Source organism: Harpia harpyja, chromosome 12, assembly GCF_026419915.1.
Source record: "Harpia harpyja isolate bHarHar1 chromosome 12, bHarHar1 primary haplotype, whole genome shotgun sequence".
Lineage (NCBI taxonomy): Eukaryota > Metazoa > Chordata > Aves > Accipitriformes > Accipitridae > Harpia > Harpia harpyja.
Window position 1 is genome coordinate 2,271,131 of NC_068951.1, and position 25,951 is coordinate 2,297,081.

At 38.3% G+C, this 25,951-nt stretch overlaps 1 protein-coding gene across 7 annotated transcripts in view; it reads left to right on the forward strand.

Annotated features, from left to right (window-relative positions):
* SYNRG (synergin gamma) overlaps positions 1-25,951 on the forward strand; it is a 45,212-nt gene that overhangs the window by 9,270 nt on the left and 9,991 nt on the right. For 2 of the 7 annotated variants that reach the window (XM_052803562.1, XM_052803563.1), the window contains exons 4-17: positions 27-157; positions 479-584; positions 1,195-1,306; positions 2,468-2,767; positions 3,504-3,728; positions 6,184-6,261; positions 6,981-7,177; positions 8,051-8,299; positions 9,160-9,296; positions 11,797-11,915; positions 12,091-12,153; positions 14,585-15,535; positions 24,315-24,920; positions 25,277-25,440. In XM_052803562.1, coding sequence (XP_052659522.1) covers positions 27-157; positions 479-584; positions 1,195-1,306; positions 2,468-2,767; positions 3,504-3,728; positions 6,184-6,261; positions 6,981-7,177; positions 8,051-8,299; positions 9,160-9,296; positions 11,797-11,915; positions 12,091-12,153; positions 14,585-15,535; positions 24,315-24,920; positions 25,277-25,440 — 3,438 coding nt within the window. Of the gene's footprint in view, positions 1-26; positions 158-478; positions 603-1,194; positions 1,307-2,467; positions 2,768-3,503; positions 3,729-6,183; positions 6,262-6,980; positions 7,178-8,050; positions 8,300-9,159; positions 9,297-11,796; positions 11,916-12,090; positions 12,154-14,584; positions 15,536-24,314; positions 24,921-25,276; positions 25,441-25,951 lie in introns of those variants that run through there. The other 5 variants (XM_052803566.1, XM_052803567.1, XM_052803564.1 and 2 more) reach the window with 4 other exon arrangements.

Sequence of the window (25,951 nt, forward strand, 5' to 3'; positions counted from 1 at the left end):
GAGTTGCATTATTTATTTTGTTCTAGGGTGGCATGCCCTTAGGGCCGATGCCAGCGACTGGAATGCCTTACATGGGACAGGCTTCTTTCTTGGGAATGCGTCCAGCAGCTCCGCAGTACACCCCTGACATGCAGAAGCAGTTTGCAGAGGAACAACAGTAAGTGACACTTTACTGACTCTTGGGAAATTCTTTTTTAAGGGGGAGATGTAGTCTGGAAGGGCAGTAAAAATATTGATAGTTTCTCTAGAAAAGTAGTCCATTTAGGGCTGTAGAATATTGTAGAGATCATTCCATTGCATTTGAAGGCCATCTATGAAGTTAGTTGTGGCTGTCATACAGCTCTGAGAAGAGACAGAAATGTGTGCGCCAAGCCATCTGAATTTGAGACAGAAGAAATGGAAAAATCAAGCAGAAGCTTGCCATGGAAATTGTAATGAAAAATTATTTTTAGATTTTTTTTAAATCCTTTTTCTTCAGGAAGAGGTTTGAGCACCAGCAGAAATTCTTAGAAGAAGAAAGAAAACGGCGCCAGTTTGAAGAGCAGAAACAAAAGCTAAGACTCCTAAGTAGTGTGAAACCTAAGGTATGTCCTAAATAGTAAGTGGGGTGTTTCTTTCTTCAGGGTTTTTTTAGTGGCTTTTAGTGGGATGGTCTCTTTCAACAAGCAATTAAGTGGGGAACTTATATGAGACATCAGATTACATCTTGAAAAGTACCTGGAATAGTCAGTCCTTTACATACTCTTGGTGTAACGCAAACAAAGTCTGGTGTTGAAAATGAAATCAGCTTTTGAAAAATAAACCAACCTGGTATGTAACATTTGGGAACAGATCGAGTTTCTAGAATAGAGAATGTTTGGTTGCTTGTTAACTTTGTCCAAAGTTTTGGACACTTTCAATGAGCTTGAAGGCCCTTATCTACAAGAATACAAATAGCCGAGTAAGGTTTATATATTGTTCTTGTGCATAAAGCTATGTCTAAAGACTGAGAAACACTGTTATGGTGTAGTTGGCAAAATAAATGCTTTCTAAATATGGGAGTTATTGCTGATATACTTCAGGAAGGCATTGCTGGAGAAAGAAGGGTTTAATCTAACAGCAGGCATTGCTAAGTTTTGTACTGAAGAAGTGTGGATGTTGAAAGAAAACTGAGCTGTTCTGTGAATTTTCAAAATGTGTTCTGTGGTGTTTCAGACAGGTGAAAAAAGCAGGGATGATGCTTTGGAAGCCATTAAAGGAAATTTAGATGGTTTTTCTAGAGATGCTAAAATGCACCCAACACCAGCATCACATCCCAAAAAGCCAGGTTTGTCATTTTTTTACTCTTCCAACTGAAGATAAAACTCTTATGTTTGAAACCCTCAGCAGGGGGCACTAATTCCAAGAAGTATTTTTATTTGGTGGTACAAAGGGAGTGGATTAACTGTTTCGTAAAATAGTGTCATTCTAGCAACTGTTTGCTTGGTCAGGTTATGAGGGTGAAATATTAGATATCAGCTTTTATTAGAAGACTTGAAATCTTTAAAAGAAAACTTAACATGCTGTGCTTAATGTGAAATATCATGGAAGTTGATAATGCGTTTGTTCTTTTCTAGTCAAAGCATTAATTAATGTTTTGCAGAGTGCTTTTGAAGCCAAGAAGTGCTGTACAAGTGCTAAGAATGATCAAAACCTTGTATAATGACTTCAGTGTACTGTAACAGCTTACTTGTGTACCGTTGCCTGGGCACGGTCAAACCAAAGCCTTCTGTATTCTCTTCTCAGTAATTACTACATTTGTAACAATTACTGCTAAAGATTTCCTATGAGTTGTAGCATAGTTTGTTCTGTGTCTAGCCTGAAACAAAGTTTATCTAGACAGGCTTTTACCTATATATAGGTCTTTATCTCTACTGTGGATTTGCTCTTTGATAATTTTGAAGTTACAGGTGGTTTCTGACAATTTTCCATTGTCTGTAGATTTGCCCATCCTATGTCAGTTTCGTTAAAATGGGTAACTACGGAAGGGATAAAGCAGAAAATTGCCTAAATGAGAGATATTTCTTTTCTATCCTATGATATATTATTGAGTTTCTAAGGATAAAACGTTCCTTTGAGGGAGAATGTCTCCCTGTGCAGATCCCCATTATGTCCAGCTTAAAATATTACCTCTTGATTTGTTTTGACCCAGTCTGTTTAAAACAAATAGAATACTTTCATAGCCACTGTTAAGAACCAAGTTTCAAAGTGTTTACATGATAAAAATCTGGGAGAGAAGATGCATGGTTGGAAGTGGCTGCTCAGTTTTACCTTATGTGTTTGTTATGCTGACAGTAGTAACTCTTCACATCTCTGTCAAATAATGCATCCACTGCTGTTTCCCCTCACCCATTTGCTATGTATACCTAGTATTTGCCACTTTTCCTACCTTTCCACCCGTGAACCTTTTCCTCATCACTTTGCATTGTGTGTTCATTTCATTTTACAGATCATCTCACATCATCCCATTCTGCTGTATCTGTTTCCCACTCTGCTTTTCTTGATGATGAAGAATTTAGTGACTTTATACAAGGGCCTGTTGAAATCCCCAAACGGGTGCCTCAACCCACCTCTCAGTCTTTTCAGCCTTTCCATTCTGCTACTGAGGCTGGGCAACTGCTTTCAGAAAAGGCTGTGGTCCAACCTCTCCCTCCAGCCCAGACTCCAGTGTTATCCATCCTGCATGGTACAACTGGGCAGGTTCCTTATTTTCCTACCTCTGCATCTTCACCCAATATCCATAAAACAGGTAACTCTAAAGTATCTTTTTTTACATGTCACCTTCTGTCATAGAGCTGCACAGAGTCTTTACTTATTTTGTTGGGGTTTTTTTCAGTCTGGCTGAAAGAAGTAATATATAGGCAATTAAGTAGAAACCTGCTGATCCATGGGAAAAGATGATTTAAGTCCCCTTCTTCCTTCCCTTAGAACTGCACTGTAAAAGCAAGTTGTGTGGATCCAAAGATTGCTAAATATGCATATGGCTGATCTTAAGTGAATTAAGTCTTGTGTGCTAGCATCTTCATAAGTCTGTGTAGTAGAAGAAGATACAGTTGAGATGGTGGTATAAAAAAATAACCGTTATGCTAATGTGGAACACTTGTGTGCTTCCTCTCTTGGAGGCTAAATGGATGTTGGTGAGATTAGTGTGAAGAATTTTGCAGATGTAAGTAATATTGGACACCTGCTACTGATGCCTAGATGATTATGCAGTGGTAATCCTAATAGAGAAAATAGTTTCATGTGTCCTTCTCCTACTTGTTGCTTTTTGTTTGTTGAATTTGTTATGTATGCATGGTAAGTAAAGGGCAGGATCAGGCTATGAAAGTGTTTGAAAAGGGTGGTGCTATTGGTCTGAGCTGGGACAGATAATCATCTTGATAACTCATCAGTGGTACCAATAATACTTTTCATTTGAAAGTGTGGGATTGCAATCTGGGTGGTTAATAACAAAATATAAATAATTCCTCCTGCTGTTTATTCAGGCTCTTCCTTGGAGGAGAAAGTCTTAGATAATGGCTCAAATGAATCTGAACAAGAGCAAACCAAACTTAAAACATCCGAAGTTGGGCACAAAGCCTCAGCTGCAAGCCAAGTTCATCCCAGTCTAACCATCAGTGACTGGGATGTTGTAGGTGGACATGAAAGTGGTACCACTGCTGCAGAGGTGCACAAGGCTTCAGAACAAAACATAGCAGTTGAAGAGTGTGGTGAGCAAACGAAACATTTGACAGAATTTAAATCTAATTAGATGCTGCTTGAATGCTAACACTCTGTACACTAATTCTAAGGCCAATCCTGCATAATTTTGCTCTGAACGCCTGCTTGAATAATATGTCAGTGCCTCCTGCTCCTTGCTAAAAGTATAACTACTATGATTTTGCTCTGAACTTTTTCCATGTGAGTTTACTGCTGTAATCACTTTTAACGTGTTTGTTTAATCAGGTTTGCTGTTTTAAAATATTCTGTCCTCTTTCTTGGGATAAAAAAAGATGTGCTTTCTAAAGATTTTTTTTTTTTTTTTTAATTATTTAAGGAAACTTATTACTGAAGATGGTCAATGTCATGATGGGTTTTCATCTTTTAACTTTGAGGGAATAAAGTCTTGTTAGGTTAAAAGTCTTAGCTAGTTAATACTTGTTTCCCAGACAATTTGCCACTCATGCATTATGTCTAAAACTATCTGTGCTTTAGGGGTCAAAATTTCAAAAGCTGGACTAGACGAAAACTTTAAGCAAGGTTTAGTTCCAATTTAGATTTTATTAAAGCTGACTATTGACTGTTTGGTTTTGTTTTTTTCCAATCAAAATAGATGCAAGGTCTCTGGTGCACCTTGATTAGTGCTCTGATGTTGTACTCAAGGGTTACATGAAACATGGGCTCCACTGTAGTCAAGTATGATAAAAATACATGTAGTCCTTTGTGTAATCTCACTTTACTGGGGGGTGAGAGGAGACAGAGAAGGGGGAGAAAGCTCCTGGTCTGTAGATAATTGAATCGGGCACTTTCTCAAGCAGTTATTTCTTTCCTAGAAGTACCGTAACTTTTTATTAATAAACTCATGTGTTCCTCTCCTCAGTCATTGGATGTGTTGCTTTCAAGTATTTTCTTATCCAATATATTTAAAAAACATTAATGGATGAAGTAGTCTGAATGGATATTTTTAATAAGTGGAGGGGCTTTGTAATACACAGTAAATTGCTAAAAGTGGCTTAACTTTAAAGAATATACAGCATGAAATAGGAGCTGTTCATTTATTCATAGTTCAGTCAATTGCATTGTTTGTTTTGTACAAATTCAACACAATCTGACACCTGATTTAAAAAAAAAAAGGAAGGGGGGGTGCAGAGGGAGGCAGGAAACTACCCTCATTTAAGAATGTGAGACAGAGCGAGTTTAAATACAGCCTGCAGGTGAAGGTGGTGGTGGAAGTGATTATGTAGAGCAACAATAGTTAAGAATAGTTCCAAATGTTTTTAAGGGTGCTTTGAAGGGTGAGCTGAAGTACTTCATGAGGAATAGAAATTTAGTAGTTAAGTGATAATGCTGGAAAATGACAGACCCTTAGTCACCTGGATATTATCAAAGTTTTGAGTAAGACTCTCCCATCTACCAACTAAATATGGCTGAGAATTCCTTTTCACTCCTCACGTTATTTGATTTTTAAGGTGTTGAATTTTATCAGAGATTCAAGGGTGAGAAGCAAGAATTGGTAGGATGGAAGGGTGGGTAAAGCTGAAGAATAATGAGACTGGAGGAAGCAGCAAATTTATTTTACTTGGCTGGTGAAATGGAAGGAAATGCTTATATTAAAATGTGCTTGGAGTTGTGAGATGATTTGAAATAAGATTGCAGTCAGGAGAGAATCCATGTGGAAGATGAGGAGATGCAAGGGCACTGGGAAAGACAATGAAATCTGAAATGATTCTGATTTTTGTCAGAGCTCCATTCAAGGTGAGTGTAAAATCTGCTCAGGGAGACTAGATAGGAAGTAAAACCGTGAGACTGAGGGGAAGAGTCCACACAGTGGAGAAGGAAATAACCAATTCACAGGGAGTAAAGTGTGGCAGATGACATTATAAAAGCCTGTAGTAGTGAAGGCAGCTATGATGTCTTCTGCATCTGAAGAGTACGATCAATGGGGCAATAGATACGTTTTTGCGAACATGGGATAAGATCTTGCTGCGATTCAGTCTAATAAGCTGTTTGTGGATTTCCCTGATAAGGATGTTCTGGTGGAACATTGTGGTTCTTATGGTAGGTATGAATTTATTTATTCCACAAGTAGCCCTAATAGCACATACTTGATGGGAAGACTAAATTTGATATGGCACAGAACTGCTGCTATAAAATTTTAAGAGGCAATGAGACTTGAGCTTCTGTGCAACTAGAAATTAAGAGGGAGGCAAATGAGGAGCTCCTTATTTCATTATGTATATAACTGTATTCTTGCTGTTACTGTCAAATCATTCTGGTTATGTTGAAATACATATTCCTGCAGTAGCTGTTTTTCCTCTGAGCACAGTGATTCCTATCTGAAATCTTTGCCTGAAATGCTAAATGATACTGACCAACTATGATCTAGTCTCTAAGATCTTTATACTCTGAATCTGTATATCCTAATACAGCTGTCTGTCTTTTTCTTACTGAATGGAATACATTTAGGAGTTGGAGTATTCCCTTCACAGGACCCAATTCAGCAAATGATGCCTCCTTGGATTTACAACGATAGCTTGGTCCCAGGTAAACAAGAAAGTGGGCATTTAGCCAAGAGGGCAATGTAAGGTGTGAATGTACATGTGTTTACGTTGCCATTTATTGATCAAAGCATTATTCTTCAGTCATCAGATGAATCCTATATCTTTGATATGTTACATATTTATGGTGGCTTTATCTGCATTTGAAGAACTATGGGTTTTATTCAAGCATGTTAAATGTTTAATCTAGAATTTATGATGACAGCAGATTATGCTGGTAGAGGTTGCGTTGCTGATAATACCGCTTTCATTGGTAGTCTGGTTTTTGGCATGTCTTGTAATTAAGCAAGCTCATTTCTTAAGGCTATTTGTTATATATGCAAATAACACGGTAAATAGAAAATGAAATGCTGTAGTAAATATTGATTACACTGAGGTTTAAATACATAAAGCTGTTATAACTATCTTTTTGTATGGATTATCCTGCAATTTCATTGAAGAAACATGTTTTGAAATGGAGCACTAAGTGTATTTTATATAAAATAATTCTTTGCTTGTGTTCAACTTGTCTGTAAAGACCATCCAATAGTGCATTTAGATGAAACATGATGATACAATACAATGCCGGAATGCTGTTGCCTTACCTTACACTTTGAGTGTTACTAATTTGATATAATGTTGAGTTTGAGACTAAATAGCAAAGCAATCTTAAATGTACTTGAAAACAGCAGTTGTCACTGTCTAATAGTGACTCCCTCTTAACAGAATTGTATAAGAAAATTTTAGAAACCACTTTGACTCCTACTGGAATAGATACAGCTAAGCTCTACCCCATACTGATGTCATCCGGATTGCCCAGAGAGACTCTTGGACAGATATGGGCTTTAGCCAACCGTACTACCCCTGGGAAACTCACAAAAGAAGAGCTCTACGCTGTCCTGGCTATGATAGCAGTAACTCAGGTATGACTAACACTTTGGAGATTAGTGCAAAAAGGCAGTTCACTTAACTAATCTGCTATAGGTTGCATGTTAGCACAAGTGACTGGTATACCACACCTGTAGTAAAGTACTACTTCTTTTGGAAGTCCAGAGGAGAAACTCCCCCTGTAACTTCAGTGGGATTATAATTTCATCCCCTGCATTTACATTTCAGTTACTGTTTTCTTTAGTGTCCGTTGAAGATAGTTCTTAGATATACCTACCAAACACATGTATATGTATTTCTAGTATAAAATACTGTCTGTTTTTCTTCTGTTGTATACACATCTGTTTTCCTCAAACTGTATAGTTCCTGTATCCCTTAGTCTGCAAATAGCTAGGCTTGCTACCTCTCTCCTGAACCAGTGGAGTGTTAATTTTAGGCTTCCATTCTTTGTCAGTGTAGTGTCATCTCTTAGCAGTTTAATTATAAATACCAGCCCTGCATGAAAACTAGGGCAAGAGTATCTTGAGTGATGAAGATCAAAGCTGAGGTACCTTGTGGGAGTGGCGTGTAGGAAAGATGATATAGCACACACCAGGTTCAGCATAGCTTTGCTTGCCAGTGCTTACTAGATTGGTTTACTAAAAGGCAAACAAGAATGCTGTCAAATGCCTCTGCCCACCCAGGCAGGTATTGTTACCCTCTGTGTAATGCCAGCAGGCAGGGCGTGGAATAGGATTCGCTTATACAGGCTCTTGATAGCATGTTTTGATTTGGAAGGTTTACTTGAAGCTTGACCAGTACCCTGCTCTTTCATGATTTCAATAATACAAGCTAGAAACCAGAGCGGGAACGCAGTATGCCTTTTTGTTGTTGTATGCATGGTTGTCTTCACTTTTCTGCCTTTGCAGAGAGGAATACCTGCGGTGAGTCCTGATGTGTTAAACCAGTTTCCAGCTGCCCCCGTTCCTACTTTAACTGGATTTCCAATGCCGCTGCCTGCCACAGTGAGCCAGCAGCCTCTGATGCCCTCCGCACCGCCCGTCTCCATGCCTCTTAGCATTGGGCCGGCCGTGATGGGAATGAGCATCACGGCACCAGCGGGCGGAGCTGCAGGACAGCCTTCGGGAGGGTTCGTGCCATCCTACCCGCCCAGCCAGGTTAGCTCGCTCTTGGTGCATGGCAAATCTCCATTGTCCTGGAAAGAGAATTAGCCTGACTCTTTCGAAGCTACGTAGAGACAACAGACTTTAAGTAAACGGCAAAAAATGGAGCTGAAATCTGGCACGTGACATCTGAAAACGTGAAGTCACGCCACTAAAGATGTTCTGTTATTTTTTCTGTTTCTTTCTGGTGGTATTAGAATAGGCACAGAAACATTCTCCATTACAAACTAATTGCATTGAAAGAGGGTTGTAGTTGTAGTTAGGATTTTGCAATGCACATAAAATGGAATTCCAGGTTAAACTACACAACAGACTCTATTAGCTGGTAAAATAAGTCCGAGTTTTCAGGAGAAGCTGAGAACTATGAAAACCTCTGGTTTACAACACTGTAAATCATGTGGAAGATAGATTTTGCTGTTTGCAGATATGGTTCATCCTTCTTTGGAAAATATGTTTTCTGATGCTTTTGCTGTGTGTATTGATTTTAAATTATTGATTGATTTAAATTATTAATATTTGTCCTGTATTAAAAGATTACATGGATATGATCAATAATACATTTAATGTGAAAGGAGTCGAGTTCCTTATTCACCTGTTCTTCACACATGCTACTTGTAATCCTGTATACCTTGTGTGTGTTTTGAGTTGGGTGAAGTGCAGGCGAAGTGGAAACACTGACCATGCTAATTTTGCGTGCTAATGTTGAAAGGTTTTTTCCTTCTTTTGTTTGTGGTTTTGTTTTGGGTTTTTTTTTTCCCCTCTTAAGTCAATCATGCTACTCTGAACTGCTTTCATGCTTTATGACAATTTGAAAAGACAACAGTATAGCAATTTACATGATGTTTGTAATTCAGGTAGTAAAACCAGAAGATGATGACTTCCAGGAGTTTCAAGATGCTTCAAAGTCTGGCTCACTAGATGACTCTTTCACTGATTTCCAAGGGGATGTAGCTGGCTCCTCCAAAGCAGCCAGTTCACAGCACCGGAGCAGGTAGGAGATCTTTGATTTCCACCTCTTCAGTATTTTAGAACTCTTTTAAGAAATGAAATGTTTTCCTCTTTTGTGGGTAGCTTTCTAGCCTGTAATTTTCTTCTGTCATCTAACTTTTACTCTGGCAGTTTCTTTTGAACGTTGTTACAACTACAATTAGGCTTTCTGAATCAAAAATGACATTTGATGTGCAATAGGTGGTTGGCTATTCTTTAACATTCTAGTCATCATGCTGAGGTAAATTGCGTTTACAAGGTATGGGGATAGGTTTTCGAGTGTTTATACTACTGCACAGGCAATTGAAAGTTACTTCATACTGTGCATTCAGGCAAAAATCTTACATAAAGCTATTCAGAAAAAATACACTGGGACAGAGGACGTCTGCATTTAGTGCTGTGTGCTTCCATTAAAAGTATGACCCTATGTTTGTTGGAGTTGATAGAAACCATTTGCTGATATCAAGGTCTTTCTTCACGCCCTGAATATGGACACCAAAATGCATGTAAAGAGCATGACATCATACTCTTAAATGACTGAGAACTCCAGTGGACAGGGTTTTTTTTTAGTTCTATCATTTCTCTGGCCAGTGCTTAAACTTTCGATAACTGACTATAAATCTCAATTGAAATTTCATTCAGACTTCAGCAGTCTTGGCTTTTCATTTGGGAGACTGCCAAAATGTAATTTGGGATCAGGCAAATTTTGTAGAACAAAATAAGTAAGCATGTTTACTCCCTTTGAGAGTTTACAATTAATCTTTCAAAGTCCTGTGATTACAAAATTTCAGTGTTCTTTCCTTTCACTGCACATGGCAAACTTTTATGTACCTCCCAGGTGTCTAATTGTAGACACACAAATTTTCTGTGTATTGAACTGACTGTTCTTAGTTGCAGATAGAACTAGCGTTTTCCAGGTAAGCAGTGATCACCGGTTGCTTCCTCAACAGTGACGTCAAATGGGGATACTAAAACAAATTGTTCTGTTACACCGTGCCTAACGGCATTCTATGTAAGAAATTAAATTCTGCTGATGTCAATCAATGCCACATGCATCTGAAGATGCTCTATTTTAAGTATATCTTAATTTGTGTTAGACATCATTTTGCAATTAAAACTATTCTGTTACTGAAAGTTTTAACGGAAACATTGTTTGTAAATTCTGCAATGAGAAGTAGGGGGATCATAAAAAAAAAATTTTTTTTAAATGGTGTTTCTTTTTCACTGCAGCAGTTCTCTTTATTCAGTTGTAACAATGTTCAGTTTTGAACAGAATGTTACAATGAGCTATAATCTAATTGCTTATGGAGCTTTATTTAAAAAAAGCCATCTGTAGAGTACAGATGATTAACCATTACATTTGCCAAGATTGCATATCTAATAGCCTGTTTTGCAGTGATGTGAAATTTAATTATATTACCATAAGCTATATTTTTTTGACATTGCACTGTCTGTCTGCAAGCATCACAGACCATCATTAGCACGTGTGTGCAAGTGCTAGGTTTGTATGTTGCTTGTAGGCTGCTGATAAGGAGATTTAAACGGCTGTGGAAAGATTCTTGCTTCAGGCCGAAGAACACCATAGAAATTCATTCACGTTTTCAATGTGCATAATATTGAATGACATAAACTAGAGGTAAAATGCATCATTCATATGTAAAGGATGTTGTTCTGTAGAGCTGCCAAGGTCTGATAAGGGGGCTTGTGTGGAGGGCAAGCAAAGCTCTCGCAGAACATCTTCTAAATCTTACAGCAGTTGCTAACATGGTATTAGGTTATTATGGCAGTTTTACTATATAAAGTAGAGCTTGTTTATGTGCAAAAAGATTTTCTTGTGACACTGTGGACTAATCCTTATATTGCTGATTAGATAGCTACCTAAACTCGCTGATTTGCACTGACAGAAATTCAAAGTTATCCTTTCCTTCCTTTTGAACAGTGGTTCCACTTTATTCTCTTAATTTTGCAATATGTAATGAAATATAATCAAAAGTAGATAAGCTGAAAGTATGGAGCTGGCAAAATCTTGTGCAGTTTTAACTCTTTACTGTATCTAGTTCTATCAGGGAGAATTGTCCTTACGCTGCCCTGGGCAAAGCAATAAATTAAACAGCAGTGGTTCTGGGGTATGTCTGTGTGCTTATTCTCTCCTGGGCTAAGAATTCCTGTGGTGTAAAGTTCTGGAGTGTTTCTTTCATGTTTTGGTATAAATCAAAATGAAGAAGGGTGAAAATTGACTTCTGGCCTAAAGAAATATGATTAGGTGAGATAAAGTGTGAATTCACCCATCAGCTACCCACCTGCCTGTTTACATGCTCTTATTCTTAATAGATATTGAGGTAGTTTACATCAAGTTCTTGATTAAGAACTCTTTAGGGGTACAAGCTTAGGTTTAGTGATCCAAATTGTGTAGTCATAATAAGAGGCTCCTTTAAATAAAACCTGGAAACATAGATTTCTTATGGATAAATTAAGGAACTTTGCTTTTATCTCTTTTTTTTTAGTGTTCCTTCTTTACTAATGCCACTCCCAGGTAATAAGACACTCTCATCAACTGATAAGTATGCTGTGTTTAAAGGAATTGCAGCTGAGAAGCCTTCTGAAAGTACAGCTACTTTTGGAGGTAAAAGGAAGAATATACAACCACTGTGAGCAATTTATTGCAATATCTCATGTATCTTGTTTTTGGCATTGATAAAATATTAATATTTAAAACCAGAGCAATTATGCCAATATAAAATTTATTATATGAATTCATAATATCTTTATGTAAAAGTATTTCTTCTCGTATTCACTAGATTGTGGAGACAAGTATAGTGCTTTCCGTGAATTAGAACAGCCATCAGAGAGCAAATACTTAGGTAAGCAGTATGTTTTTTGGAGCTGTTTTAATACATTTTTATGATTATTTTTATAAGCTGCAGAACTTCCATTGCTAGAATTCCAGAATAATGGTGCTTCTGCTCCTCTAAACAACTTAGCAGGAAGTATCCTGAAAAAAAAAATTTGTGATATACTACTGGAACAATCTACAAATTGTATTTCTAGATGATTGGCATCTCTTTTGGATGCTTCTGAGTTTTGTTTTAAAATAACAATATGGCTGGAATTTGTTCATTTTAACTAAGGAGTCAAGTATTCTTAGAAGACAGATTAGGATGCTTCTGGACAAAATTGCAGCTTTTCTCTATTGTTAGGGCAGAATTTAAACTTTTCTGGTCTCTGGTGCTCTAAGAATAAATCTGATCACTTAGTTTGAAATTTGTGTTTAACTGGTTTTGATTGGGAAAAGTAAAAGGTGGCATGTGAGGTGCAAGACTTGTGTAATTACAAAAGCAGAGTCTCCCTAAGCCTTTTCCAGAACCATCTATGTCTAATTCATTTATGCAACATAAGTGATAATCTCATCTTTTTAATCAGATGGGGAAAAACTTTTGTGTATTATCAGTAGACAGATCAGAAGATAAACATATTACTAAATTAACCTGACTTCCACAGAGTTATGTTATACCCGGCATTTTGTTTGTCATTATTAGAAGACAACTTTAGACTCTAGGATAAAACTGCTTACCTGAGTTCAGTCCTACACATTTGTCAAAGACAGAATTCTTTTTTTCAGACGCTGAGTTTCTGAAACCCCTGTAATGTTTTGTGAGGTTTTTGTGCTCAGTACCTCTTCAGGATTAAATGCATGCAATGAAATTAAATAACATTTTATCTCTTTCTGTACATGTTCTAAAATACAGAAAATTACTATATATTTGCCTGCTATCCAGGTCTGACCACTCTTAACCCTTTCACCAGCTCACATTTCTAATGGAAAAGTTTGCAATTTATCAGTAAGTTTAGTTTGCTGTGATGTTTTAGTTTTGATCAATGAATAGCAATTTCATGAATATTTGTACTGTTGCTGGGCCAAGTGAATTGATTTGGAGGGGAGGGAGAATGGAAGAATATGTCAGGTATAGTCATGGTCCTTTACTACCATTATAAAGAGTATTCTTTTAAATCTTGGTTAAACTAATTTGAAGTATGACACTGTGTGGTAGCTTAAGAATTAAATGTTAATGGTGTACTTATAAAATAGAACAAAATCTGCTTATTGGACACTTGTCTTAAAGTATGCATCAATACTTTAAAACTACAAGTAGTCTAAGTACGTACATGCTGGTGAATGGGTTAAACAACTCAACATTTTTCATGTTCAAAAGAAATTGCTTTATAAAAAAAACAATTGTGTATGAACAGGAAGAAACTTATAAAATCAGTACACCAAAATATTTAATGTAAATTCAATGAAAACATTGTTACCTAATGTTTAATCAGGTTTAAATTATAATCCTTACATAGCACGATCTTGCATTCAATATGTAGTTGAACTAGAGATCCGCACACCTCCAAGCTTCCTAGTAAAACTGTAATCAGTCTTAGTAGAAGCTAGAAGATGCCCGAGTTATTACATATACTGAAGTTCTGATCACTTGACACTTTTGTACGTTTAGGGGAACCTGATGGAAGGAAAACATGATAGACTAAAATGAGAGCTTAAAAATGTTCTGAAACAAGACATTAGGATTACCACCTTGCGTTCTTTTCTGTTTGGGCCTTTGTCTCTTCCACCCGTTGGGTTCCCCATTATGCCCAGTTGGATAGGCTTGTTGGCTGCCTGTCTTCTTTCAAGTGAGCTTTTTTCAAAAGTACCTTTGGCCAACAGGCAAGTCTGGTTGGCCTCTACTATGTTCCCTGTTCAGCTTATCAGCAGGGTTGTTTTTGTCTCAACCCTCTCCTGACGCCCCATGAATAAACTGTATTTAGGCAATATCTGGAAGGGAGGGAGGCGGAGAACTGCTTCTATAAGAAGGCAAATACTACATTGGTGTAAGTGAAATTCAAGATTACATTCATTGCTTTGCAAATATGAGAAGGATGAGGTGGGAAAAAGAACTTACGTGGAAACTGAATAAGACAGTACTGATCACCTTTTGAATGTATTGGTGATGGTGTGTTTTGATATTAACTCAGTGTAAAGGGAATTTAACATGACTTTGAGGCTATTTGAAAGACTTAAGTGTTTGCTGGAATGAATAATAGAATCAGTGACCTTGAAACTTGCGTGGTTCATAGAAGTTGAGTTTGCAGTTCTGCGTGCATCCTGAGGTCTTAAATTAAGTAGTTTGCATAAAAACTTCTGACATTGCATGAAATAATTTGCTTGCTTGCATGGTGTGAGTATGATGTATTTGTTGTCACTGCAGTGTCTTCTTATTGTTTTTTCATTGTTTTTATTCTCAGGAGATAACCTTGCAGAATTCAAGCCTGCAGGAACCGATGACGGTTTCACAGATTTTAAAACCGCTGAGAGTATCTCACCGTTAGAGCCACCTACGAAAGACAAAACTTTCCCTACACCCTTCCCTTCTCTGCCCATTCAGTCAAAACAGCAAACGCAAGCAAAGACCTCTTTGAATCTAGCAGACTTGGATCTCTTTTCCTCTACTGGAGAAAACAAGCAGCCATCCTTTCCACCTGCATTTAATACATCAAAATCGGGCTCTTTTCCTCCACCGCCTCTTCCATCTACCACCGCCCAACCAGCACCCAGCAAAAGTTCAAGCTTAGCTGATGACTTTGGAGAGTTCAACCTTTTTGGGGAATTTTCTAATTGCGCATCAGCCAGTGGACAAGATGATTTTGCAGATTTTATGGCTTTCAACAATAGCAGTGGATTTTCCGAACAAAAACCAGATGACAAATACAATGCACTTAAGCTAGAGGCCGGTCCTGTTCCTCAGTCTGGCTCGTCTGCCAGCGTGGTGAAGAGTGGGCAGAGTTCTGCCACCGCTGCTACGCCCACCAAATACGATATCTTCAAACAGCTTTCTCTGGAAGGCTCTGGAGCAGGCTTTGAGGAGGCGAAGGACAACACGCTTTCTTCAGTGAAGAGCGATGATGATTTTGCTGACTTTCACTCTAATAAGTTTTCTTCCACGTGCAACAGCGCGGATAAGTCCTTGGTGGACAAAGTCGCAGCGTTCAAGCAGGCCAAAGAAGACTCTGCTTCGGTGAAGTCTCTGGATCTCCCTTCTATTGGTGGTAGTAGTGTCGGCAAGGAGGATTCTGAAGATGCGTTGTCTGTTCAGTTTGACATGAAACTGGCTGATGTGGGAGGAGATCTTAAGCATGTCATGTCTGATAGCTCTTTGGATTTGCCAACAGTTAGTGGCCAGCATCCACCAGCAGCAGGTGAGGAACTGGTTAGATTGCTCTGGTAACGTAGGTGATGGAGATTTCAGTGTTCTTCTGTGTGCTAAATTACAGTATTATGCACTAGTCTTTCAGTAGTGAAAGACTTCTAAATCTGTGCACCTGCTAGCCAACAGCCCCTTAGCAGGGCAGTGTTTATTTTTTGTCTTAGAAGACTATAAATAAATTGAACAGTTTGAACTCCATGCCAGTTTATTTTTGAGATTTGACAACATCAAATGACTGGTACCTGTTAGCTATTGTCACTTAAGGGATTCGAGTGGAAAATTTTCTAATGCAAACAGTGTCATTCCATTTATATTAGCAAGATGAATGGCAGAGAGTCACACTTTAATCTCTTGGTTTCAACAAAGCATTTGGCTTGGGGACTTAACCCGCTCTGCGCTTCTAAAAGGGTAGGCAGAACACTAATTTGTGCTGTTAATGAAAAGCTGTCTAATCAACAACACTAGTATATTCCTGTTACAGTGGGGCTTAATCTGTGTAGCCAGTATTTTGCAGGACTGCAAGTAGAAGTATTGCATACACTTTTTAGAGTTAAAACCCTCGTTGGAATAATTGTGCAAAGGGCCTGTAAATGCTAGTCTCATGATTGGTAACTCTTGGACCTAAATTTAAAACCATGGGACTTTTACTTTATCCTTACCAGGTTTTCACCTTCTTTAATTTCCCTTTATGAAAGTACTCCTGAGAGAGTGAATTGACCATCTCCAATCTGATCGCATATCATAAACCAAATTTCCCAAGTGTCCTGCTTTTTCTTTTCATGTGTACATAGGAAGATAAGATGTAGTTAAATGTTCTGTGGCCTTCAATAATATGGGAACCATTACTGTGTTTTAGCGACAAGTATTATGCAGTCAAAGGCTTTTCTGAACAGGGGGAGCATACAAACTGTAAATGTAAAAGCTGTTACTGCAAGAATTGGTTATTTCCATATGAAATATTTCTTCCATTTTTGCAGATATGGGTAAAGAAAATATACAGTACTGTAATTTTGCATTATATGATATTTTTAAGTAGGGGAGAGGATTAAGTTGGCAACTTTGACATGGAAGATACTCTATAACAGGGTACAAAATATCAGGAATAATTTATTAACGAAGACATTTAATTTTCATATTACTGCTTGGTAAAATTCCAAGTTGAGTGAGCTGTCAAAAACGTAGCATCTACAGTGTATTCTTGAATGTTTACTTTGGTTTTGAAAGCACTTTTTCCTAATATTTTTCTAGCCTCTTTTCGTGGTAGTTTGACTTACATAGCTCTTCTACAGGATGTGAGCTTTTGCCACAGAAATCAGTGATTAATAATTGCCATTTGTGGCAGGAAAGACTTTTTTGGTTTGTTTAAAGGGGTTAGCTGATCATGTGCTTGTTGCTAAACTTTTGAACTCTGAAGTATTAATTAGAAGCTATTTTTATTAAACTTAAACAAGTCTGTATTCTCCTATGGTGCCAAGCTAGATGTTTTTCCACAGGGAGAGTTTTACTCCATTTAACTCTGTTTGGATTTCGTAGCAGAGCATGCTCTGGATGATCTGTTACGAATACTTCTGTGCTCATGTGTTCCTTTATGTGTGTTTGATGCATTTCAAGCTATGAACTGCTGATGTTCAAGTCCTTTTTTTTTTTTTTTTTTAGTTTACATAAAGTTAAAAAGCAGATTTTTTTTTTCTCTTAATTTTCTTTGATCTGTAAATCTAATGTCAAAAAGGGACAGTATCCCTTTGTCATGTTCACTGCTGAGAAATGGGAGACTAGTCATTGGGAACTCTATGTTTGCAAGCACCGTGTAACATCTCCAGTGAAACAGCAGCAGGACAGAGGTGCTGGTAAATGATTTGACTTTTGATATACTAATACAGAGGGCTTTATCCTTTGGCTATTGAGATTTCATGTTGCGTAGCTTCCAGGTATAGGCAGGTAGGTTGCTTACACTGGGAATCAGAAAGAAATCGTTGAGTTGCTTCCCATACGACGGACTTTGGTCTCTGAGGGAAGAAAGGTTTTCAGTTTTGCTCTCTCCAAAGGGGATACTGTCTCTTTAAACTTTGCTATAATTCTTTGTGTGGAAGGTAGATTATACTAATGTTGCCTGATTTCTCTTGCATTTACTTCGTATAACCCTTTGAGCACTGGCTGCATGCTGTTAGTTTCAACCAGGCTGCTTCTTTTAAACCAAATTTACATTTCACTTCAAGATGAAAGCATTTTAATTAGCACCTAGTCATGTTACATGAACCCAATTTGTTCTGCGTCCTGCTGAACGTTGCAGCGAGAGCATACCCTTGCCTGGGTATCCTCAAAGGGTTATCCATTTGCTGCACTTACAAATCTGTAAAGTACCTTTTTCTTTGGCATTACTGGAGATCTCTGTATATTTTAATCAACTTCAGGTTTTTTGCTGCTTTTCTAATGTCTAATTTCAACTAAACATTTCCTGTGTGAATGTGCCTTCTCAGATCTGCTTTGATATCTCTCTTCTGCAAGTATTGACCTGCATGCTTTATTCTGATAACGCCCTTACGAGCTCCTATGTATCACTATCTTTTGTGATCTGTAAGTCCTGCTGTGTTAATAAATATTATCTTGGCATATTTTGAAAATGTGGGGATGTGTGTGATTTGTTGCAAACCAGCAATGTATCTCTTTTTCCTGAAAAATACAAAGTTTAAAGTTATAGTATCCCCTTAAGCTGGCAGGTGCCTTTCTCTTGCAGAGCAACGTGTGGGTGAGCTTCCTCCTCTTCCAACGCTTTGACCTTGCTCCTGCTGCACTCCTGAAACTTTACATATCAGGAAAAATAATATTTTTCAAAAGAGCAGTTTTTGAGAGGGACTGAATAGAGGAAATGTGTGGATGGCAGCGTTGTTTCTGTGATTTGGTTTTGAGGGTATGGTGGTAGTTCAGACTCAAGGCAAATACTGTTTTCTCCGTCTTGTTGTCTCCTCATCTGGATTTCCCTGCTGCCAGCCAAGGTTATGATATGCCTTTGTGAAGGGGACCAACTGGAAAATGTGTCGCTATCTAGGCCTTTACGAGTAGGAGCCCATTAAACAATATTCTGATATTTATCTAGCTAATCTAGAGCAAGTTAATCGGTGCCCCAAAGTGAAGGGCCCTGCTTCCTTTTTCTGTTTGGGAAGTCCTGCCTTACTAAATATTGAAACTTTCAAACACGAATGACAGCTGCAAATTTCTATCTTGTAATTATGTCACTTCGAATTCCTCCAAATCCTGGGCCACTAACAGTTTGGGATTAATGTCAAATTAGCAGACAAGGTAAAAAGCTAAAAATAATTGAGATGTGGAATTACACCAGCACAAACTGGGTTTTTGTAGTTCCTTGCCACAAGATCAAAAACCAGACCAGAAACCAGAATACGTTTTTTTCTTCTTTACACCAATCTTGAGAGACTTTAAAAGAAAAAAACCAACCAAACAAAAAACAAATGAAAACAAAAAGAAACCCCAAACCAAAACAGCACTCCTCTTTCATTCCCAAGAACCAGTAGGTTATGCCTAGCCCTAAAGCTTTTTAAACTGAAGGCTTGAACATAAACCTGAGAGACTTAATTCTGCAGGGCTTGTGCTATTAGTATTTGTTCAGCTAATCATACTTGGAGGAGGGAGAGTAATGTTCATGACTCTATTACATTTTTGTCCAGACTTGACAGTCAAATTCACTCACTTGCTCTCATTCAGTATAATTCTGCAAATAGAAGAGCTTAACAACACTTATTTATCCTGTGAAGGCCTCTAACAGCGGAGGGTGCATACGTGTTTTCTGAATGCCTTCCAAGCTGAGCCAAAGGGCGCAGCGGCTGCCCTGGGCTTCTGCAGGACTGAGCTGAGCTGTCTCTCCACTTCCAGTGCAAGCTCAGGGGGTCTTTATTGTGCTGTGAAATGTTGTCTGTCATGACAATTAAAAAATAATTAGCAAATTCTTTAATTCCACAAGGTTTGAAGGCTTTTCTCTGCTTTTTCCTTAATTTTATCTGTCAGCATTCTTGATGGTTTCCACCTTAGCAGTGCTAGGTACTGCCATGCTTTAGCAAAAGTAAATTGGAGTAACTCCCTTATCATTAACACTGTTCCAGACTTCACCAGCTGAGAAACGGGCTTTGAATTTTTCTGATTGCTGATAGCCATGACACAGGTAGCAGTGGTACATACAAGCCTCTGTATTCTTCCAGTTTCATCTCCACCTTTATCAGGTGAAGCCCCACTGGAAGCGGTAAGGAGGTGGTGCCTGTCCCCATCCAGTCTCTGGGCTTCTTGCTCAGACTGCTGGCAATGTTCCCGGTGTAACAGCTCTGGTTTTGGTGCCTTGATGCTGTTCCACTAGAAACAGAACTAGCTACCACCTGCATCACCCTAACAACCAAAAAAATAAGAGAGTTATATTCATTCATCAGAATTTAATATAAACTGAAATATAAAAACTTGAAAGTCTCCTATGTTGGTTAAAATCACTAAATACATTACAATCTTCTGAATTGTCTTTTTCAGTTTTCTGTGGAATATCACTAATGCTGTCAAGGGTTTTCCTTAAATGATTAAACTGTTGACATTGAAGGCTCCAGCTTGTAAATTGCCTCCAGCCATAACTTAATCCTTGGTAGTTGAAATAAATTGTTATAGTTGGCTCAAATGAAGGATGTCAAGTTTTTCTGTAGATGAGATAACACTGGGAAACAGTGTTTTAACTGTATTTCATCCTCTGTCAGTATTCTCCTGCACATTCCTTGGCAGCTGTTGCTTTGCCTCTCTCCAGCAGCTGCATGGCTGGCTTGTATAGCTGTAGCTGTCCCCAGGTGATGATCAGGCAGGCTGGACTATGGTTTTGGTAGTTCAAAAAGGATGGAAAGTAAATGGTAAATATTTCAAACCTTTTGCTTTGGAAGAAATACAAATTGAATTTGGTTTCTAAAACTCTCAGAAACTTACTGCGCTCTAGCATGACACTGTGAAGATCACTTTTTCCATTCTTGGTCCACTAGAAAATATTTTTAAGGAAAAAAAGTGTGATTACGTGATATTTGAATGGATCTGACTTTGATTTTTACAGATGCACACGCACCGGTCCCACCCTGCCCCCATCTATAGGTGATTTGAGAATCTATATTCAGTGTATTTAATCTGGGGTGTGCTTTGTGGTCTCACCAGTGCAAAGCTGATGGTGCTAATGACATGTGGCTTTAACTCTATTGGGAGTAAGAGCTTTTGGATTTTTATAAGAAAACTGAACTCAAATCTCTTGTGTCATTTCTGAAAGACACCACAGAATTGCTACTGAGATTTCTAAGGACTACTGTTTTATGACAATATATTTCACTGAAATCTATTGATATACCTCTTATGGTAGGATTATAGGACTCCTAATGCATGATCAATTCAAGATCTGCCCTGCTTCAACAGGGAATTTGCTGTATGCTCTCCAAAAAATGCTAACTAAGGAATCAATTTAACCTTACAGAAAAAGATTGCATATCCCCAAAATAAAGCATTTTCATAGAATTTTGAATGGATTTAGTCTTTGCTTTTTTTTTTTTTTTGGATAAAATTTGATGCTTCTCATTAGTTCAGATTCTGTTCTTACTAAAAATGTCCTGCAGGAGGAAATGGTGGTAGCTCTGTAGTATCTGTCATCGCTGAGTGCGATGCTTAGAAGTAATTCATTTTTTTCCCCGCTTAATCATCTCTTGCTTTGAAAAAAAAATTACCGATACACATGCATCTTTTTAAATTTTGAATTGCCATACCAGCAAAATGAAGCTTTTATTACATCAGAGGCTAGAACTGCAGCGTTGTAACTGGAGCCTTTTTATTCATTACACGTATCTGTGGTCTTTAAGAAAAAGGCTGTTTGGAGGAGCAGTTCTTAACACTGCTTAATAAAACAATGTTTTGCCAATAATAAAGATACCCACATCATGAAGAGTTCTCTAGGCTCAGCCAAGAAGTACTTTTCACATGTAAACTGCTTCTTTGCTTATTAGTCTGGTGGCAAGTTGCTTTGCTACCTGTTGGGGGGGAAAACTCGTCTCTTCACTGTGCAGCAGATGTGCTAAGAGCTCAGATAAGCCTTTAGTTTTGCTGTAGCTGTGGCAAAGGTTATGGTGTTATTTCCTCTATTCAAAAACATCTAACTTGTGGCAAATGATTCCATGAAATGCAGTGTGTGGCACAGCAAAATGTTAGGGTTTTTGCAACAGAATAAAAATTCTTATAAAAACTAGTTTAACTTGGATTATGGACAGTTACACATACATTCTTATTTTCTATACTTCTCAATAAATTGTTTTTGAACTGCTTTAGCTGTAAACACTTTGTCTCTGAACACAGTATTTTTCCTGTAATATAATACTCTTGGGAAAGTTTATTCACCAGAATAATCCTTTTGTAACTATCCAAATAAATAAAACGTACAGAACTGAACTATTACATTTCATCTCCGCTCTTACACCTATGCAGATGGGTTTCGTGGCTGCATGAATTCACACAGAGCATCTCGAATCTTAGTTTGTGAATAATTAAAATATTGTTCTGCCTTCCCTGCTGTGACCTATTGATTGCAGGCGAAGCACGGGGAGTTCAGGATCCCCACTGAAGCCTGCTGCTGATTCTGCCTGTCCCTGAGCCAGGATCAGATCAGGAGGAGTACGCTGACCTGGTCCTTTAGGATGTGTTTTCAGCTCAAGCTCTTACCAGTTATCAAAGAAATCATTCACAATAGATTGTGCAGGTCTTCACAGTAGGATCATCACTCTTTCTTTTCATTTCCTGGTGAACACCGAAACAATAGCAGTGCTTAAATCTTTGCTGGGTTTTGGAGTCAACACAAATTGAAAAAAAAAAAAAGAGGTTGCCTAGTACACCATGGTATTTTCAAGATCCTAGGATTAATTACAGTTGGCTAACATTTTGTAGGTTATTCTGGCACTCTCTTTAATGCTAGCAAAGCTTTCATTTAACTTCTTTAAACAAAACTGTGTATTTGAGAGCACAAGGTGTGGTTTCTTGTGATAAATTACTGATCCCTTGCAAGTCAGCTTCTTTTCACCTCGGAGCCTTCTTTCTATTCAGTTTTGCCATAAGCAGGTGATTTCATCTCTTGCCTGTTTACCCTCCTGTAAACTGCTTGCTCTACAAATTTAATATTTGAATGGGTCTTTGAAATCCTGCTGTATATATGCAAGGTGCTAATGTTTGTTATTGAGATGCTGTCATGTGCAAATGCAGCAGCTGCAGGAAGACTATCCCTTAGGAAAATCTGATAGATGACACACCATGCCTCGCTGACCCATTGCAAAGGGCCTTTTATTGTAGTAGCCATTAAACTCTATCATTATATTGTATATTTGTTGGGCTTTTTAATTAGTCATGTATGTGGGTCGTGCTTGGAAAGCAGCCTAAAGCGTAGCGTGCTCTCCCCTTCCAGTAAAATGAATAAATGAAGGCAGAAATGTTTTGTTGAAATGGCTTAATCCTCAGGCTGGTGTGGCCAGATTGAATAAAGAGGGCAGCTGGAAAGTCAGCTTGTTCCCACCCTGGCTGTGTTAAACCCAAGTTGCTGCTGCTGCGTGCCAGCCAGTTAAGACCATAATGTTTATCAGAGGAGTCTCAGCTAAAATGATGCTAAGAGAATGTATTTCTGGTTTGGGTTTGCTTTACCTCGAGACCATTTGACCCTAGGCGCTGAGCAGCGGCTGAATGTCTAATCCAAACTGACAATTGTTAATGCTGGAAAACAAATGCCAAATGTAGTGTAGTAGGGTGCTTTTTTTTAATGCTTTAATGAAAACTACCCAGCCCCTGGCTCTCTGTGCCTTCACTATGGATCAATCTCAGTCTAAACGTGAAAGATCAGTTGAATGAGTAGCGGACAAAGCCCAGCAGACCCTGGTCACTGTGCAGGCTCCTTTGCTGGCTCTAATGTAAGCAACCAGGCTATATCTCATACCTGCTCATGGCAGTGAGAAGAACCTATTGGCCCATATAATTGCCAGGTGAGTATAAATGTTTGGAGCTTTCTGCAAAATAATTGGATTTTCTCTATACTTAACTGAATAAATAGCTGGTAAAAGCTAAAACAAGATCTTCGCAATATTCGTGTCATTCCTGGAACCCGTAAGTTGGAAGCATCGGCTGTGCGGCACTGCAGTAACTGTGATAAGCTTAAACAGGATTTCGATTTCTTAAAAATTCTTGCAGCACATTTTTATACATTATTTGTATCAAAGCATGAATATAAAATTAAAGTGTATTAATACTTTATCGGAAGGAATAGAAAAGTTAGCCCAGTCTTCTGTGTGGTTGGTTTTGATAAGATGAAATAATGTGATAAGATGTTTGAGTTGCTAATGTTTACGTTTTGATTGTAGATTCTGCAGCCAGCATCAGAAAACTGAACTGGTGATCTGTGCAGTCTGTACTGTCTAGAAACATTTATTTTTTTAGAGTTTCTTCACTACCCGTAATGGGGTGGTGACTTTCAGCTTAAAATACAAGGCAATATTCAAAGGTCAAGGCTTACGTTTATTAGATGGGGAATTTTTTTTGTATTAAATGCTTAGGTATTTTTCAGATTATTTTTGTGCAAACTCTAGTGTAAGCCTCATTGAAACAACAATTTGCTGTGTTTGTTCTTGCAGTTCTTTAAGACTCTTAGCAAGTTGCTGTTGTTTTTATACAGTGTAGAGAGATTAACGTTTGAACTTCAGCTTCTAATTGTAGGGGTTTGTTTTTCTCAGATATAGATGACTTAAAATGTGCCCCATTTGGAAGCTATAACAGTGGGTCTGCAGTCAGCAGCCTGGCAAGCTATGACTGGTCCGACAAAGAAGACATTCATCAGGGCAAGAAGCTCTCTTCCTTTGTCCAGTCTTCAGGAAGTGGATCCTCTACGGCTACTTCTGTTCTTCAGAAGAAGGAGACCTTGTTTGGCAGTTCAGAAAACATTACCATGACAACAGTTTCCAAAGTGACAACCTTTTCTAGTGAGGATGCTTTACAGGATGTTTCCTTTGCAGCCTTTGCAAACTTTAAAGACTCTGGACCGATATCCAGCGGTCCAAGTGACGATGACATTGGAGACTTTGGTGATTTTGCAAGACCTTCGTCAGAAGCACAGGATGCAGCAGCAGCAGCAGCTGACACAAACCAAGAAGCAGATTTCCTTGGTACTGGTATCTCTTCTGAACTGCGAAGAGAGTCCACAGATGACTTTGGAGAATTCCAAAGTGAAAAGCCAAAAATCAGCAAGTTTGACTTCTTGGTGGCAACTTCCCAAGGCAAGGTGAAATCTAGTGAAGAAATGATCAAGAGTGAACTGGCTACCTTTGACCTGTCTGTTCAAGGTAAGCCTGCTCAGGGTGGAGGAAGCCCATAATGCATGTGCTAATCAAAGGCTAATTTTTCTAATCAAATCATCAGTTAGCCAATGGGGATTGTTCCAAAGGCTACTAGAAACAAGCTGAATCTTCTCACTGATTTCTGTTGTGTTTGGAGCAGGTGTCTTTCTAGAAGAAAAAAATTTTTTTGCCAAAAAATTGTAAGTATTGAGGAACTGGGGAAATTTGCACCAGTCACCGAGTAAATGGAAGACTTTGTTCTTCTGGAGTAGTAGGGCAACCCTTGCTACCACTTTATTCATTTTAAATAGTCTATGCCTTTATGAGTAAAAGACTAACTTGTTTATATCCTAACTTTTTAGGGTCTCATAAAAGGAGCTTAAGCCTAGGTGACCGAGAAATAAGTCGCTCTTCACCTTTACCAGTTTTGGAACAGCCATTTAGAGATCGTTCAAATACTCTAAGTGAGAAGCCTGCTTTGCCCGTCATCAGAGACAAATACAAAGACTTGACTGGGGAAGTTGAGGTAAGGAATTATCTGGAATACAAGTAAATTGGCAATGATTTTCATCAGTGTCATATCAAGGGTATTCTGTATCCCAGCTCTTTGGAACTTCAGCTATTTGAATTTAGGGTATGATTCTAAGATGGAATCTGGGTAAGGTTAGATGTTTGGACTGGAAACTGCTCATAAAGGAGGTTTCTTCTCTCCTGTCTTTAAAGTCTTGTGAAGTGGGAAAAAAATGCTGTTGTCTGAAAGTCAGTCAGAATCACTTGACCTTGCAGTCTAAGCTTGTAACTGGAAATTAGTTACGATTTAAATCTAATCCCAGCTTTGGCACCGAGACCATTGGCTTTGGGAAAGGGCTTAACTTTTTGGCTGTGTGGTAGTTATTTCTCTTGCTCATCTTGAGAATAGTTGGTAAAAGGACTCAGATTAAATTCTGCTAATCCCCATTTCTAGAACAGCAGACCTGTAACAAATGTGTTGGGAGTAGGTATGTGCAGTGCAAACTTTTTACCCATTCATATATGGT